We start from the raw sequence: 18544 nt of genomic DNA, 5'->3' as shown, positions 1-18544 counted from the left end.
GCTGTCTGTTCACTTCCTGTTTACAAACAGCCAAACAGAGCAGCTCTGCACTGATTGGACCAGGTGAGTGAAGGTCACATGACACGCGACCTGCTTCAGGCTCAAAGGAGGCGATCGGGTCTGATAAGAATTGATCATTGATCCCCTGACTGTGCGGCCAGTTACATCTCTGTCTGACTTCATCCTGACCTGCCGTGATATAAATGGTAAATGGACTGCACTTATAGAGCACTATTCTAGTCTTATCAACCACTCAAAGCGCTTTACACAACATGCCACATTCACCCATTCTCACACACACAGTCATACATCTCATTCACACAGACTCGCACAGTATTGGCCCATGGGGTTCAGTATCTTGTCCAAGGACACTTCAACATGCAGACATGAGGAGCTGGGGTCCGAACCACCAACCTTGTGGTTAGTGGGTGACCCGCTCTACCTCCTGAGCCACAATCACCATCTGATGTCACGCTGACATCATCTACGATGACTGCATGAGATAGACCCCGTGAAAGTCACATGATGTGTCAGGTACACACACATTCACTAACATTCCTTCACTACTAATTCAACATTTCCTGTTTCAGTCTGATCCGCAGCTGCTGCAACTGATCTGAGTTCAGTTCACTGACTTTATTTAACCATTGTCCAGGTGTGGCCGGCTGAGCAGCTGACCGTCGACACTCAACGCGGTAACGACGATGGACATATGCGTTAAATGAAGGCGCGTACGATGTGCAAAGTCAGTTAAGATTGGTGAGTACCAGGTAAAAGTGTTTTCAGGTGTAAACCAATAAAACCTGATGACTGTAAGTAAATGTACACGGTTTTATTCTAACGTGTTCCATCACCATATTTAGCAGAACTACGCTGATCAATATTCATTGATTACCAACATCACAAACGTTTCTGTTCAGGGCTTAAAAGAAATGTAGTGTAGCTGTACTTTGAGACCCTTGTGCATGATGCGAAAATGATCCTCTGATTGGTTCAAATGTTGGATCATCTGGTTAATCTGGTCTGTTGTGAATTCATCAGTCAGAGGCTGAAAACACTCAGATCATGTCACAGCTGTAGTCTACAAAAGCAACATCTGTACAGATCTGAAGCCCTGCCACTTGAAATGTATGTATATAACAGTACATGTAGAGTATACAGTAAATGGTATATAGTTATGTCCATAAGTATTTGGACAGTGACACAATTTTCATAATTTTGCCTCTGTACACCGCCACAATGGATTTGAAATGAAGCCATCAAGATGTGATTAAAGTGTAGACTTTTAGCTTTAATTCAAGGGGTTTAACAAAAATATCACATTAACTCTAGTCCTTCATTTTCAGAGGCTCAAAAGTAATTGGACAAACGAACATAATTATAAATATAAAATAATTATTTTTAATACTTGGATGGAAATCCTTTCCTGTCGATCACTGCCTGAAATCTGGAACCCATGAATATCACCAAATTCTGAGTTTCTGCTCTTGGGATGCTTTGCCAGGCCTTTACCGCAGCCACCTTCAGTTGCTGTTTGTTTGTGGGTCTTTCTGCCCTCAGTTTTTTCTCAGTTAGTGAAAAGCATGTTCAGTTGGTTATACTTATAGAGCTAACTGTATTCATCTCGTAAGTATAAGTTTCTTTTTGTTGTTTCCTACTTCAGTGCCACTTTTTTCTTCGACTTTTTTTTTTCGACCTATTTTTCTCCTGTTCATACCTGTTTTATTTTTGTCTGTTCTAATTCAAATCTAAAAGTTCATCTAATAGTGTTTAAGAAATAACATTTTCTTTTAAAAGTAACAGGTGAAGCAGTCAGATAACTCAAATAGAATGACAGTAGAAACTCCTCCATCAGAACAATGTCATGATGAAATATTCAGTGTGGGATCACACATCTGATCTATAATCATATTTTTCAGCTGCAGCTCTGCTTCAACTTCCTGTTGCTGCTTCACTAATAAAAGCTTCCAACTGCAGGGTCTTTGTTTTGTTTAACAATCAGCTCTCAGATGATTTAATGATCCCAAACACTCCCTACACCAGGTGGCAGGACAAGCCTTGTCCGAAGTTTTGTGATGTGACAAAAAACACAGAAGAAGAACAAATGGCGTACATATATTGATGCAACATGTCATCCAGGTAAGACACACCCGTATACCTGTCACTGTTTCTGCTGTTTAGAAAAATTTTGGGCTGAAAAGTTTAAACCACACATGTCGGCAGTTTACAGGTAGTGTCCAAACAGTCAGGAATCAGTCAGAGGTTTTATAGTTAAGTTTTCTACTCGTTTAACTACAGTGACGTCACAATATTTGCAAATTATCCACCAATGTGTTGGTGGTGCAAACAAACACGATAGGAGATCTTTTTGAGTGTGCCAAGAAATATGGCTATGGAGCTGATATTCATCTTTTTTTCTTTTTGATACAAATATCAACATGTCACCCGATTACATTTCTGTACTCCAGCCAAGCGTGCTAGCCCTAGAGCGCTATAAATAAAGTTGAAACTTTGTGGACTGAAGGACTATCCCTACAGATTGCTTGATGATGTGTGGTTGAATGATCCTCAGGAGTGGCCACCAGTTTAACTCAAACATTTATGTTTACCTGATAGACACTCCTGGTTAGTACATATCAAATTTACTTATCAAAATCTTGAAATATTTAATTATTTGCTTATGCTATGAGGGGATAATGTATTGATTACTCATAATGGCTTTGGAATTTGAGAATTATAATATTGGTGTGAGTACACTACATTGTAACGTGTTAGATACAAAGACCTGTTTTAGAGTGTACTTTAATTCCATTTATCGCAAACTGTCCTGAAACTATTGACTACTACTGTTTTTCTTCATGTATGAATTTTTGTCCTACTAGTGGCTCATTTAGCAGACTAATACTTGTGATAAAATCATTAATCTGACTGCTAATAAATGAATGGGTTTTACTATCCATTGTGTTAAATTCTGTTGCAATGAGCAACATTTCAGTGATAAACAATTGATATTTCAATCTCAATGCTGCTGACATGTTTGTTTGCACCCCCAACACAATGGTGGACTCTGTAGCCCCTCCCAAATACCTGCGCGTGTGTGTGTGTGTGTGTGTGTGTGTGTGTGTGTGTGTGTGTGTGTGTGTGTGTGTGTGTGTGTGTGTGTGTGTGTGTGTGTGTGTGTGTGTGTGTGTGTGTGTGTGTGTGTGTGTGTGTGTGTGTGTGTGAGAGAAAGAATCGAGCAGGAACAAATCTGAGATCATGTCTGCATGAAGCATCTGAACCTTTAAAACTTAAGTGAAACACCTGAACAACATGAAAACAGGTAAATCTCACACACACTGAAACAATTTAACATTTACACACTGAAACGTTTATATGCTGGACACAGTTTTAATAAAGTTCAATTAACCTGTTGGATTTTACAGAGCATTGTCGATAAACCAGACAAACTGTTTTAGTAATTAAAATATGGCCTGAGATCAATAAAGCTTAAAGCTAAAAGTTGTTCTTTCATTTAAAAGTCTGTCTCAATGAACTGTTTAGTCCAAAAAATGTCAGAAAACTGTAAAAAAAAAAAAAAAAAAAGAATTCCATCACAATTCCCAAAAAACCCGTTTGACATCTTTCAGATGTCAGTGTAAAACCCAAAGATAAACATTAGTATCTCAGAAGATCAAGAAAATCAGTGAAATATCACATTTGAGAATCTGGAACCAGATAATTTTTGGCCTTTTTGTTTTAAAAATAAACTTAATTGAATAATCGTTGCAGCTCTAGCCTCAACCTTTCAGTCTTCAGAACCTTTTTAATCCCTCGTCTCAGGTTCCTGTCTCAGTGTGGAATTAACAGCCTCTGCCAGATTGTTGCATATGAATGAAGTGTCTGGTATTAGACAATAAATCAACAAATATCAGGAAAAAGTCAGGAAACATTTTGTGTTTTGCTTCCCTTTGATCATCACTGTTAAAAATCTCTTATCAGCTAATTTCTGTCTATAATTAAATCCTACAAACCTAATTTTCTTAAATCCAAAAATCTGCATGCACAGAGAATATTAATTTCATGTTTTCAACAGAAATCACGTTGTTTCAAGAATTTAATGGAGCTGAATTATTGACTGTAAACTGACCTGAGAGTAAAAAGGAGACTTTACTGTGATATAACCCTAGATTCATTTTCGTATGTTGGGAACCATCCAGTTTGTGATGGGGAAAAAACATCTGTAAGACTTTAAGGATGATGACTAACATGTCCACCAAAAGCTCCTGTTATCTATCACCGTTAATTAAACGGGTTTACCTATGATCAGGGACTTCGTGAGGGCTTTGATTAGGTTTGTTAGAAGAGTGGACTCTTTATTGATGATTGGGAGTTCAAAGACAGAGCAAACGCAATTTAGGCTTAGAAACTTAATGTGTTTGAATCAGCACCTTCAGTATTTGAATCAAGTAGCCCATAAAAAAAATAAGGTGTGTCAGATTTAGTATGAACAGCTGTTACTTCAGCTTATCTGATATATATTTAATCAACATTTAGGTAAATATAAGTATTGGATCAGATTCAGTATTAGCAGATACTCAGATCGAGGCCAGAAACCTTTTCAGGACATCCCTAGTTATAATATCTGGAACATTGTTAGATAAACCAGAGGAATTAATCAGGTCCAGCACTTTGTTTATTGGGCAAGATTACAAATGTTAGCGCACACCCAATAGGATTTCAAAAAGGTTTTTAGAAATAGCTTTAGGTAGAGGATTTTTTTGTTTCACCAGAAAGTGTAAATAACATGGAAGTGTGACTGTTTACAGTGAGATGGTTCAGTTATGAACAGCCGTGGTGAAAAAAATGTATCCAGATGTTGCTTTGAAGATTTAGAGGAGCCCATGGTTGTTGAGTGTTAGCAAAAGGTTTGAACAGTCATAGAATTTATCATCAGCTATTAATTCTTAATGACAAGTCTTCACCTCCTGCAACCCTCACAGGATAAGTGGTTTAGCTAATGAATGAATGGATGGATGGTGGTCTTCACCTGCCTTACACGTTCTAGCGAGTCAATTAAGACCTAACAAGTTCATGAAGTGTTTTACGGTTAGAAGGGTGTCGATCTGTTGGGGCTGTATTTACATCTTTTCACCTCAAAAATCAGCAAAGTATGTCATTTGTCCAGGGTTGAGCAAAGCTTACAAGTGTACAGTCCTAGAAAGAGGTGTCACCCTTTGCCCACTTCTTTTGAATTTCAGACACGTTGCCTGTATCTGTGGTGATAAAGACACGTAATCATTTTAGGGCTTGTTAGTGTTGGTCAGATGCTGGAATGGTGGAGAGCAGAAACCAGTCCTGCTTCTGTAGTTCATCTGAAGTTCATATGAAGAAGTTTCATGAATCTAAGTTTTTCATCTTCCAAAGTTTCTGTGTGAATCGCCCTCTTTGTGTCTCTTCACAGCGACGACTGATTACAGCTATTGTCTTTGACATGTGAGTGCACTGTTTTAAGACCTGAGGAAATCTGAATGTGTCCTAAAGGCATGGCTGGAATTATCTGCTGGGGGGCCATCAAAACATCAAACGGGTCAGATCCAAGAGAAACTTTATTGGTACAAAGTACTTTAACAGCTGACAGGCAGAGAGATGGTATGGTTTTGGCACCTGGTATCAAACTGCATTCTGGGTATTTTTTTAATGATAGTGGGGGAGGGGGAAGTCATCACGGGGGCCTACAGCACGTCGGCATTCAGAAACACAGAAGAGATGATGATTGGCTGAGAGAAGTGACATCAGAGATAGAGACTTTCTGTGATCAGAGGGATTTATGAAGGTAGCTAACAGGCTATTCCGGGCTAGTTATCATTAGCATTGATTAGCATAATTGCTGTTTTCTCCAGAGTCAGATGAGACAATGGACCTGTTTAATTTCCTCCAGGACTGCTTATATCTTTATTGAAGGAGTTTATAACCCAAAAGGACTTCCCAAACCATCTCACTAACCCTTACATATTTTTCAAGGACCCCTGGAACTATGGCTGCGCAGTAAAACGAAACATTTTATCACAATAACATTTTTATATCAGTCGCTATCGATATGCAACTTGATTTTAAATATTTAAGTGATTTAAGTCATATTTCTATTGAGCTCATCGATTCTCTGAAACTGAGTCTTTAATAAGAACCTGAAAAATTACCATGAACTGTCTGATTTTTAGATAGAAACTCAGTTGAAATAAATAAATAAGTGTCCAACGTGTCTCCACAGACATTTTTTTTTTTTTAATCTGGTTTTTATCCTAGCAGCTTTTTGTGTTTCAGGTTGTTACTGTTGAGATGTTTCCTAAACTTTCCATAGAGTGAGACATCGTCTCTCGGTGATGGGTCCGACCCGCTGTAGGTGGGCTGTTCCTAAAGGACTGCCATCTGATTGGTTAGGAATAGCTTTGTTTCTGTGATGTAGTTGGTTGGTAGCATATCGTCAAGTAATGTCACTTATTGTCAGGTAAGTGTTCTTGGTGAAGAAACATGTTCTGTTGCGTTGTTTGTATTGCCCAGCCCTATCTGGAACTTTTCAGTAAGTCCTGGAACTTCTTCATAGTTTAACAGAACTTTCTGAAGGACTGTTAACTTTCTTAAAGGACCTAAAACCTCCTCAAGGCTCCTACTCAAGGCCCTGAAAAGTTTCATTTTTGTGGGTCCAGCATAACGATAGATCCAGTGCCTAGATTAGCATAAAGATTGTAAGCAGGGGGAAACTCTTAGCCTAGCGTAGCATAAAGATTCGAGAAAGGTGAAACTGTTAACCTATCTTAGCATAAAGACTGGAAACAAGGGGATACTGTTAACCTAGTTGAGCATTAAGACTGCAACCAGGGGAAACAGGTTCCCCCATTTCCAGTCTTTGTGCTAAGCTAGTGTTAGGAGATCCAGATAGATGAAATGTGGCCAAGGCTCAATCCCTTGAAGCCCTACTGAATTGTGAAAGGACAATAATCAAACAATGCTAAAGGGACAATTGTTTAACCTATGACCAGTTATATAACGGTTACACTATGCATCTCTTAGTGTGAAACACATCCTGTGTTAATCACCACTGGGCAGAACATTGAGGTTGTGATCGGCATCAAAAACTTTTGACCTCCATGTGCATAATGCAAAAATAGTGAATAATGGCTTGTTAAGCAATTTTATGCATCTTATGACTCTGAAGGGAGTAAAGGTTTTTTTTTTCCTTTGTTGCATTTTTCTGTTTGACCATTCTTGTGAGAGGCAGAGGGAGAGGCAGATTTTTGTTATACACCAGCAGCTTAATTGAGCATTATTAGAAGCCTTATTCGTTTTTGCGTAGAGCAGTTAAATGACCGTATAATAAACAATGTAAAGCCTTAAATGAAAATAGACTGTACACTGTGCAATAGGATTATTGTGTCTGGTGTTAGCCTCCTCTCTAAACACTGCGTGCGGCAGCGTCACAAATAAAGGTATAAAATCCTTGGGATAAGCTGAACATTTTTAGTGTACCCATTTGATACAAAAGGATAAATTGAAATGATTTGTCTTGAATTGGATTTGAGTTGTTGCAAAAGTGACGGCATAGGGCTAGAAGAGGTTCGATGTTTATCCAGCCCCGTCGCTGTACCGTCACAGAACACTGTGGTCTGAAAGAAGTGATACATTCAAGCTGGTTAATCCCAAACAGTAGGCTAATTACATCCTGGCTCTGTTTATGTACTGGATGAATGAAACCGATACCATTCTTCTCATCTGACTCCGAAGAAAAGGAGAACAGGTGCGTTTATCAAACTATCTTAGTGTTCCTATGATGACTGAACACCTGCATGGATCCACCTGCCAGACTGAGCTGTGATGATGACTGAAGTTTAAAGCTTCACTTTTTTCACTTCATAAAATCCCTCCAATCCTTTCTGTGATGAAGATGCTCATGAGGAAAAAAGTAGAATGTTTTTTTCTTCTCTTTCATCAGGCAGTTTCCTTGGTAACATTAGAGGGCGAGGTCTGCAGGCACAGGGGTCGTCCAATCACAGGCCTTGTTTGGCGAGGGAGGCTGACACCTGACAGGAAGAGGACGTAATTTGTTAATGTGTGTTGTTTTATTTTTGTGTTTTTGGTCTGAACAGGTACATCTCTCACCTGGTCGGCCAGGGTGTCGAGGGGCGGAGCTTCAGCAGCGTTAAGGCTTCCCGGGGAGGAAGTGTTGCTAAGGGGATGAGGGGAGGAGTCAGACTGGATAATGATGTCAGCACCATGGTCGGTTCGAGCTTTGGCGTGCTCTCTGAAGGTCAGTTTCTGACTTTCAATCTGTCAACATACGATCAAATATCTTATATTTAACAGATGCTGTGTAATATTTACTAAATATGAGCACAGATGTAGTTACTTTTATCATATATCATATAATGTAAATTGTAAGAGGATAACTGTAAGACATACAAAAAATGTGAAATATATAATATAACAGTTACATATAAAACAAAATTATATATAATTACATTTAACACAATACAAGATATTTGAATACAGGTCTATGTAAAATTTGATACAAAATCATGTACTGTTGAAATGTATGTGTGTATGTAAAGTCATCTTTAATATAACATAAATCTGATGTGTGCAATTAATGGATAAACGTGATGTATGTAATACGGAATATATTAACATAGCTCATTATGACACATGTAATTCCAAATGTATAAGCATAGATACATGTGATGTATGTAATGCCAAACATTAATTGTTAGAGAGTTACATATATTTAATATTAAAATGAAATAATAATTACATATTAATAAAACATATACATGTTACATGTAACATGATAAAATGTATAAACACAGCTACATGTACACGTGACATATGTAATACCAAATATAACAGTTACATATGATGTACAGTACGTAATCACTACATTTTACATGTGTGTATTATAGTCTATATATAAAATATATAACAAAATTACATGCATATGTTTTGAAATATAAAACAAATACTATATGTAAACAAAATTACCTTTATCTGTTATTTTTGTGATGTATTGTAATCCATTCATAAACATCATTACATGTGACATGTAATATTAAACATATGAACCATTATACATAAACAGGTAAATGTGATATATACAATATAAAATGTATAGACATGGTTAAATGTAACTTTTAGTACATGATATATAAACAAAATAGGATAACAAAGTTACATGTGATGTATAATAACAAATATAGAAATGTAGAAATGATGCAAAATATTAAAAGATGAAAACAAGATGTATTAAATCAAAGGGAATTCTGGGCAGAGTGACCTGACATATCTGATTTATGTATTCAATCTTTTCAGAAAGAATGTAATATTAAATGAATTCTTAAGTAGTGGTCTTTACCTTAGCTGCATACTGAACTAGGCCTTTAATCCTAATTTCCCTGTTTGTTTCACATTTAATCACATTTTCTGTTTTATGATCTGCTCCTGTTTTAATTTGCTGTTGATACAAACTCAACACTTCCTCCATGCTTACCTATAGTCCCGATAAATATAGTACAATGTTTATTTCCACAGCACTAATTTATCAGTACGACTACAAAATTTAATCTCACCGCTCTGCTGAAAAACAGATTCTCTGAACACTAATGCTGTTTTTATTCAGAGATAAATTTAAGGTATTTGTTTGCTGTAAAAGCTACAATATGCAAGCTGTGGAACTCAAGCTAGCGCAATCGTGAGACTCCTCTTTGCCAGCCTGTCAATTAGCAGTAGACACATTTTCCAGCTGCTTATAATGACACCTTGGCTAAAGAGATTTAAACCTTAAACATGTTCACATATTGTCTGACAGCTGTGACCTCCCGCCCCTGACTTTGGCCTTCTCTGGTTGGTTAAAGGGGCAAGGCTCACACAGAAAACTTTAGCAGGGAAGATCTCTGGACAGAGGTCTCTGGCACCAACTCTCCACATTAAGTGCAGTGGGCCATTCGGCTGCTTCCAGGCTGTGTGTGTATGGTGTCAGCTCGAGTTGTAGTTGCCAGAGATCGTCATCTTACTCCCTTTTGGAGGGAGGATGTTTATTGTTTGTATTTCTTATTAGTATTTTACTTTGGCTTAAGTTTTTTAAGACTCAGGTATAGATTGGCTTCTTTTTGTTTATAGATGCTATTTTTCTGTTGTCCTTAGTGGTTTTGTTGTAAGCATTCTACTTTAATCTAGTATGTTAATAAATATCTTTATTTGTAATTATATTTCCATTTGCCCTGTATCTTGTTCCCTGGGTTAATTGTTACTGTTAGTCCCCTCATCCACTGGACTTCTTGGGGACGCAACACCGTAGCTTTAAGATAGGGCTCAAAGGACACAATCCCTGCCTTTCCTGTTGGCTTTTAATTTGAAATATCAGCAGGAAGTTTTGTTTTAATTGAAAGAAGTAAGTCGAATTAATCACCAAATAAAAGCAGCATTATGGTTTGTTTTATTTTAGCAGAGTTGGTGAGTATGACATGACTTGAGGAAATGGAAATAGTGAATTTATCACGTCAGACTTCACAGTATAGGTTATTCTGCCCCCTTCACTGTTTTATACAAGGTCTTTATTTGTTAATGCCGACCCCCCCCCCCCCCCCCCCCCATTTTTCATTCATTGTCCATGTGTTTGTTTGATTTCAGCTACAGTGCCTCCTGCAGGACAACCTGTTCACTGCTACAGTTGGTGACGTTGGGAACAACAAAGATTGATCAGATCTTATCTAGATGTTTATCAACATCATGTTTGTGTGTTGTTAGCTTGCCGGTGTGTTAGCTTGTACCTTCTTCTTCCCCCCTCCTGGTACATGAGTGACATTCTCCAGAGAACCGACTTTAGACTGAACGGCTTTAAAACCCACCTTCTCCGATTTAATCTCCACCTTCCCTCCTCCTGGCACACAACACAGAGGAACAGAGTACAATATCATAAATTATACAACACATTACAGCGCACTGCACTGTAGGTGTGGGGGGCTGTCACTTTTTCAAAAAGTCATTAGAACTAATTAGAACAAACCAAATTCACTCAGATTAATTCCAACTCATTTATCTCATTTTGAATGAAAAATGTACGAGCACGATGCACACTGGTAGTGACATTGTGTGTGTGTGTGGCTGTGCGTGTGTACTGGGACTTCTGTCTTTGTGAGTACCAGTTTGAGTCATAGCTCTTATGGAGTGAGGACATTTTGGGCAAGTGAGGATATTTAGTCCGGTCCTCACTCCTTCAGAGGGCTGTTTGAGGGTTCAGACCTGGTTTTACTGTTAAGGTTAGGGTAAGGTGCTAGGGAATGCATCATGTCAAGGGGTGTCCTGAAAAAGATAGAAGTACATGTTTGTGTATGTGTGTGTGTGTTTTATACCTGGTTTGTAGTGGATGTTATCTTTGGAACCACACTTTGACACCACATTAGTGAGATCCAGCTTCTTGTTAACAATCTGAACCTGCAGACAGGTACGGGTAAGAGTCAACTAATGTTTTACCAGTTTTTGAGTCCAACAGTTAAGCATGTGTGTTTGATGTGTGTATGTTACCTTTCCCCCTCCAGGTGTGTGTTTCAGGTTCTCCGTGGATCCGACCTTTGACTTCACGTTGCTGAGGTCGGGCATGGGGTGGGAGGGTAGGGGGGGTGTCCTGCCACGAGCAGAGCCAGGAGACCTGGGAGGGGTCCGGACCACCGCCACCTGCAGGACCGCACAAGAAGAACCATTATACAAACATTGATACCAGCAAAACCAGTTTAACCAGTAACACCATAAAAATCATGTAGAGAACCAGCAAAAAAAAAGGCGGTCAGAACTAATGATAGCCACCTGCAGAACAATGTTATCAAAGACACACCAAAGAAACCCGCAGGGGGTTATAAAACAGTAAAACATGTATAGAACTATTAGAACCAGAAAAAAAAACATTGAACTAATAATAAAATGTAAACCAGTCAAACAGAATTAGTGTTGTTATTGATGAAATTCAAAGACATTTTGGAGCTTGTTTAGAGATTACTTACACTGTAGAACTTCTCTAATGTTACAGGTTTGTCATAGTTATATAAAACTTGACTTTTTAAAACAAGGTTACATAATGAGTATCAGCTGATATTACAGTCAGGTGCACAGGGGTTCAGACCTTCTTGACATCTTTATTTGGGGTGGAGGATCGGCTGGCAGGAGAACGACTTCCTGGACTGCTGACTCCATCCACTGACTCTGACAGACAGGTGGCGAGATAGACAGACAGGTTGACTGGGTCAGACTAGTTGAGTTGGTGTTACTGGTTGAACTGGTGTAGTGTTGTACCTGTACTCTTGGCTGAGATCATCTTGGCTGCTCTAGCACCTCCTGCTGTCCTGGAGGCCTGAAACACACGCAAACATTCGTATTATTATTGTTGTTGTTGTAGCAATCTACACAAAATGACCAGTTTACAGTCATGTAATAAAACCTCCTTCATGAAGTTTCTAATGTTCAGTTTGTGTTGATTACATGGACGTGGAGTAAATGTTGGAGACTGTTGAACTGTGTTGTGTTATACTGACAGGTCTTTCTGTTTGTCCACCATCTGATATAAAAGGAGTGGACAAAATAATACAAACACTAAAAAACGGGTTCCATATAAACTCAGTTCTATGACAAACTTCTGACAAGTGATTTCTGTTTCATGTTTTTTTTTTTTGCTTGTTTGTTTGACCTCTCTCACTGGCTTAAAGTGGCCGGGGCTCTGTTAGAAAAAGATGATGCCACAAACTACTGTGCACCAATCAGGATTTATCAACAGCTGACTAAGTCTGATGACAGTTGGATGTTGTTTGTCAATAGAATCTGATGAACCCCCTCACAAAGAAACGAGCTGAAACGCAGCAGTTGGCAAAGCAAACTGAGTGCAGCAGACCAAAGACACATGAAACCGACTTCCCTTTGAAATTAGAAGTGGTAGAAACCAGCGGGACCCTGATACACCGTTTAAAGTCCAGAAAAATCTGCTCAGAGGTGCTCACAGTCAGCTGTGCATCACAAGAACTGGGCTGCAGAGAATTGGCAGCACAAGCTCTGGAATGATGAGTCTGAATCTTAAATACTATAAATAATAGCAGCGCTACAAGGATCTGTGTCTGCAAGCAACAATGAAGCACAGTGGAGGTTCCTGCAGGTGTGGAGCAGCATTACTGCAAATGGAGAAGGGCATTTGGTCAGAATCAGTTGTATCATTGATGCTGAGCAACATTCTCCACGATGCTGGAACAACCTACCTGCCAAGAACCTGAAAAATTGTGCGCAGGTGTACCGAGGAGAACTGGTGCTGGTTTAAGGGCAAAGGGGGACCACAGCAATACTGATCTGATTTAGGTTCATTGATTATAAAAAGTATTTATGGCTTTATTTTAGACTTTCATGGCCTAAACCCTTACACAGGACCAGACATGTACAGTCTTTGTGTACAGGCAGCTATGTACTAGTCATGACTATTTAAGGTGACAAATACTCAGAATTATAAGTTTAAGAGTTTTTAGGCACGTTTACATGACCAGCAGAGAAATTAATTCAACATGTTGATTTTACCTTCACAGTTTCGTCAGCAGTTTCCGTCACAGCTGATTTTTCTGTTTGAAACCGAAGAAAAGTGATGTAAATATGATGAACATAAAGCCATGAATTTATCAGTCATCCTGTTTTGTTGATTTCATGTGTTTGACGTTTGTTTGTTTTCATGTTTCAGCTGAATCTAAACATTATTATCAACATGTAACTAAATATAGACACAAACAGCTGAGACTGAATCTGATTAAAAAGCAAACATGTTGGAAGGCGGCAAACAGAAAGCAGAGGTCAAAGATCAGAGAGCAATGTGGGGGTTGGGAGAGCACGTCACCCTGTTTCCATGACAAACCAGAAGGTCAAGTGTCCAGTCTGTGTCACTTTCATCGGTAGAGACAAAAACATACAAAATGTTCCTTTAACATCGAGAAACATGACACAGAGGAGGAGGTGATGAAGGCAGAGATCGAAATGAAGGAGGAGAGGAGGTGCAAAAAAAAGGAGCTTTCAGAGGAGGAGATGCAAACAAAAAAGGTGACAGAAGAGGAGGAGGAGGTAGCGAAGAAGGGTGAAAGGGTGGGCGGCGGGTGACTGAGGGAGGAGGTTCACAAGGACAGACCTTTAGTCAGGGAAGGAGGAGCCGGCTTAGTTGGGGAAGCACTTGTTTTCCTCAGTGGGGCAGCGGAATGAGCTCTGGTTCTAGAGGGAGGAGCTGCTGTGGAAATTAAACATCCCTTCTCTTTGCTGAGGGCTTCATTGCTTAGAGGAGCGCTTGTTTCATGAGCTGTAGTCACCTGGTCTTCAGAGGATGGAGGGGTGGGAGGTGTTTGGAGGTTCAGTGTTTTCATTCTCATCTCCTGGAGATTCACATCCAGCTGCTCCTCAGCAGTAGGCTCAGATCTGGAGGAGCTGAGCTGTGTGGACGCCTCCTGCTCCTCCTCAGCTGATCCTCCTTTGAGCTGCTCGTCCTCTTCCTCACTTCCACTTTCATCAGGAAGAGGTGGGGAGGAGGAGCAGAGAGTGTCTGGTTGCTCCTGTTTCTTCATCAAAACCTCTCTCTCGTCTTTGACCTCCACTTTATCAATAATTTCTTTCTCCTTCACTTTCTGCTCTCTGGGTTCTTCCTCTTTATTCGCTCTTCCTTTTTTCTGCTCCTTTTCTGACGGAGGAGGACTCTCTGGTTGCTCCTCTTTCTTCTCTACCTCCACCTCTCTGTCTCCTCCTTCTAGCAGCTGGTCCAACTCTGACACCTCCTCTTCCTGTTCCTCTCTGATTTCCTCCTCCTCTTTATCAGCTCCTCCTTCATCAAGAGGAGGTGTGAAGGAAGAGCAGGGAGTCTCTGGCTGTTCTTCCTCCTCTTTCTTCTCCACCTTGCTCTCTCTCCCTTCGTCCCCTTGCTGCTGCCCCTCCTCTTCTTTCTTCTTCATGGAGCTCTCCTCCTCCTGCCTCCTCTCTGGCTGCTCCTCAGTGCTGCTTATCATTAATTCAACTCCATCTTCTTGTTTCTCTTTCACCACCTGCTCCTCCTTTGTTCTGCCGCCATTTGGGAGATTGTCCAGAAAACTGACATAGTTGAGGTCTGATGGGGGAGGAGACAAGATGAGGAGGAGAGGAGAGGAATAAAGAGGAGGAAAAGGAGAGAAGAATCAAAGGGAGAGAGAAAGAGGAGAGAAGGAGAAAAGAGAGTGGAGGAGACAAGTGTCCACGTGACGTCATAGACAAAAATAAAAACAACAAACTGAACAGTGATTGGATGAACATGTCGCCGTCTTCGTTTTCTGATGAATAGTCGGATTGTCAGTATTCTAATGAATAAAGTCTCATTGTCTGTTTTCTAATTAATCAGGTCTCTAATGAATAAAGTCTCATTGTCTGTTTTCAAATGAATCAAGTCTCTTCTTCTGCGTCAGCTCTCACATCAGTATCCTGGTTCTGTTCTGGTTTCAGGAGAACCACAATTATGGTTTTTGTACACGTAAACCCTGAATCCTGGTTTCAGGGACCTGGTTCAGCAGCTGCAGTACTCCGACAGAAGCCTAACCCTAACCCTCCTGACCTCACTGTTTTATCGTCACTGAAGCTTAACAGGGCTGAACCACAAACTAGTTCTTACCTGGAGACTAAGTATTTACAGTGACTGACTGAGCTAACTGACAATGCTGACGTTAGCTCGCTAATGTAATTTTACATTGTGAGAAAATCTCAGCAGTGTCTGTACTGCAACTACAAGTCTCCATGTTCATATGATCCATGATAACTAAATCATTCTCCAACCATCCTGGTTGTTCTGAGGCTAATGACACTTCAAGAGGCTGAACTCTTCAGATCTGTTTCTGGGAGTCAAAGGGTGAACAGATCTCTACACAATGTCCACAAGTTTATCTGCAGATAATCTGAAGCTGCAGGAGAAGTCCGACTCCCACACACCAGCTGGAGATTTACCTGAACTGTCAGTCACTGTGTGTCTGTGCAGCAGCTCCTAATGCAAACTGAAACCAGACTCCACAAGATCAGTTCTGACAGGCCCACACCCACCTCCCATCATCGGCTGCTCCTGCTGGCCGGGGCCATCTCTGAGGGGGGCCGATTCTCCATCCATCATTACTCCTACAGACCCCGGGGGGGGGGGGGTGTGGAGGAGAGAAGAGGACAGGAGTAGGAGAAGAGAGAAGAGAAGAGGACAGGAGAAGGAGATGAAGGGAGAGGAGACGAGGTGAAGGGATGAGGAGGAGGAGGCAGTGAGCATGCTCAGTAAGAGAGTAAGTCCTCCATGATGATGATGCAGCAACAGTAAAGTCCGTTTCTATCAGAGTCTACCGTCTCCTCCACCTGTCAATCACCTATGCACACGTTCACCTCCCTGCACCTCCTCTCTCTGAAGCTCACTTAGCCTGCAGGCTAACAGGCTAACGGGCGGCGGCGGGGCGGCACGCGGACCGGTGAACCGGGTGGTCAGACAGACGGTCAGAGAGCGGAAAACACCTCTACCACGTTTGCCGCTTCTGCCACCTGAGAGCCTCCGAGGCTGCAGACGGGAGCGGCAGAGACACATGGAGCAGAAATACATAGAGAGACATAGGTGATAGAAAAGACAGACACACAGACAGGTGGGAGACAGACACTCAGACAGATGAGACACAGACAGGTGGTGCTGCTGTGTGATTCTGCGTCTTACCTCAGTGTCTCACCTCCGGGCTCTGCTGCAGCTGATGTCCGTCTGTCTGCTGCTGCTGCTGCTCCACCCTGCTGCCGTTCTGTGGAGGGGGGGGCTGCTCCGCTTCTGCTGCATGCTGGGAGAGGAGGCTGCTGTTACCATGGTGACCTGCTGCATCACTGCACTGTAAAACGCAGAGAGACTAAAACATCACGTCACATCTCCCTCAGCAGAAAAGATCAGCTGATGTTGGTCAGAACAAAACACGACGTTATAACCAGTTACCGGTTGTATCCCTTCCATTGAAGCATGCGTTTCGACGACGCTCAGTTGAATTGGATTCGTTCAAGTAACTCAACTTGTAGCCAGTGTTCACCTGTTGAATAATAATAATAATAATAATGATAAGTAAGGTTGTGCTTCAAGTTTCTGGCAGATCATTGATTACTTAGTAGCATTGTGGCAAAATGGCAACATAACTAAGTGAAAGTGTCAGAGGTCAAATTGTTATTCCAAGCAAAGAGGAGCTTTCGAAGCGTCAAATCATGGCTAGGCTAATGCAATGCTGCCTTCTGGTAGTTCAACCCCCTCCATTCTGATCATCTTTCCTCTCTTTGATACCATCTGACCACACTTATCTAGTCCAAATGACATTTCGATGTTGTGGCTGTAGATCCTGGTGAGGTGGATCAGTGAGTCGATGTCTCGCTCATTCCTGGCATACAGCTTGACGTCATCCATGTAGAGGAGGTGACCGATGGTTGTTCCGCTTCGGAACTGGTACCCGTAATCACTCTTTGAGATGATCTGGCTGAGGGGGTTAAGGCCTATGCAGAACAGCAGCGGGGATAGAGCATCACCTTGGTATATGCCGCACTTGATGGTAACTTGTGCAATTGGCTTTGAGTTGTTTTCCACAGCCCCATTGAGTTCTTGATGAAGGCTCTCAGTGTCCTGCTGATGTTGTACATGTCCAAGGATTCCAGTATCCATGTGTGTGGCACAGGCCTTCTTGTAGTCAATCCAGGCGGTGCAAAGGTTGGTCTGCCCGGTCTTGCAGTCTTGGGTGACTGCTCTATTGGCCAGTAGCTGGTGCTTAGCTCCCCTGGTATTACTATCAATTCCTTTCTGAACCCTGCTCATGTATTGGGCCCTGTGCCTATTCATCTTAGCCGCTATGATGCCTGACAGGAGCTTCCATGTTGTACAGAGGCAGGTTATTGGCCGGGAGTTGGATGGGATCGTGCCCTTCTGGGGGTCCTTCATGATCAGGACTGTCCGCCCTTGGTTTAACCACTCTGGGTGTGTCCCATTCATCACCAGCTGGTTAATTTGTGCTGCCAGGTGTTCATGGAGTGCAGTCAGTTTCTTTAGCCAGTAGGTGTGGATACATATATGCGTATACATATACACACACATATATATATATACATATATATACATACATATATACACATATATACATACATATATACACATATACATATACATATACATATACATATACATACACTGCTGACTTTGGGGCAGGAGGCCAAGGGTTTGAATCCTGGCCAGGGCAGGGTAACACATATCCATTGTGGACCTTAGGCAAGGTCCATGATGCTGCTGGCCTACCTCTGTACGGGTGAAAACCTAATATATATATGTACACAAATTTTTTTCTGTCTGTCTGTCCTTCACAAATTGCTCATATGATTGACTTCAAACTTCACATGGATATTGCCGAGGAAACAGGGAAGCGAAGTGTTGACTGTGAAATTGTTTGGATGAGCGGTTCTTGAGAAAATCGAAAATACAGACATAAAATAATCTATATGAACCCCACGTAACCATCCAACC

At 41.0% G+C, this 18544-nt stretch overlaps 1 protein-coding gene and 1 long non-coding RNA gene across 4 annotated transcripts; one reads left to right on the top strand and one right to left on the bottom strand.

Moving 5' to 3' along the window:
- The first annotated feature begins 42 nt into the window (after positions 1-42).
- LOC120805136 lies at positions 43-8300 on the top strand. Its single transcript, XR_005709518.1, has 6 exons — positions 43-206; positions 325-534; positions 656-759; positions 2044-2139; positions 3233-3322; positions 8124-8300. It is a non-coding gene; the product is annotated as an uncharacterized LOC120805136 (long non-coding RNA).
- On the bottom strand, positions 5581-16818 carry maptb (microtubule-associated protein tau b). 3 transcript variants are annotated; one of them, XM_040155025.1, is made up of 11 exons: positions 16724-16818; positions 16389-16573; positions 16084-16155; positions 13573-13613; positions 12313-12370; positions 12143-12222; positions 11551-11700; positions 11379-11460; positions 10797-10906; positions 8137-8304; positions 5581-8057 (listed from the first exon to the last, which is right to left on the bottom strand). In XM_040155025.1, exons 3-11 carry the CDS (start codon positions 16148-16150, stop codon positions 8025-8027), a joined length of 789 nt encoding a protein of 262 aa, XP_040010959.1. In that variant the 5' UTR covers positions 16151-16155; positions 16389-16573; positions 16724-16818; the 3' UTR covers positions 5581-8024. The 3 variants fall into 3 exon arrangements, with proteins under 3 accessions (XP_040010959.1, XP_040010968.1, XP_040010978.1); XM_040155034.1 differs by having other exon boundaries at positions 10875-10906; XM_040155044.1 differs by lacking the exons at positions 16084-16155; positions 16389-16573 and having other exon boundaries at positions 16724-16815.
- Positions 16819-18544: the final 1726 nt, after the last annotated feature.

The sequence above is a fragment of the Xiphias gladius genome, chromosome 3 (genome assembly GCF_016859285.1).
Source record: "Xiphias gladius isolate SHS-SW01 ecotype Sanya breed wild chromosome 3, ASM1685928v1, whole genome shotgun sequence".
NCBI lineage: Eukaryota > Metazoa > Chordata > Actinopteri > Istiophoriformes > Xiphiidae > Xiphias > Xiphias gladius.
Note: the sequence above shows the minus strand (reverse complement) of the source record. Positions and strands in the feature narration are given on the sequence as shown.

Bases quoted from the DNA above. Each gene is read 5' to 3' on its own strand.
- maptb (XM_040155025.1), bottom strand. From the start codon at position 16,150: ATGATGGATGGAGAATCGGCCCCCCTCAGAGATGGCCCCGGCCAGCAG. The intron at 12,371-13,572 runs GTAAAATCAACA...CGTGTGTTTCAG, and splicing joins CTGCTGACGAAACTGTGAAG to GCCTCCAGGACAGCAGGAGG. The intron at 12,223-12,312 runs GTACAACACTAC...CCTGTCTGTCAG, and splicing joins GATCTCAGCCAAGAGTACAG to AGTCAGTGGATGGAGTCAGC.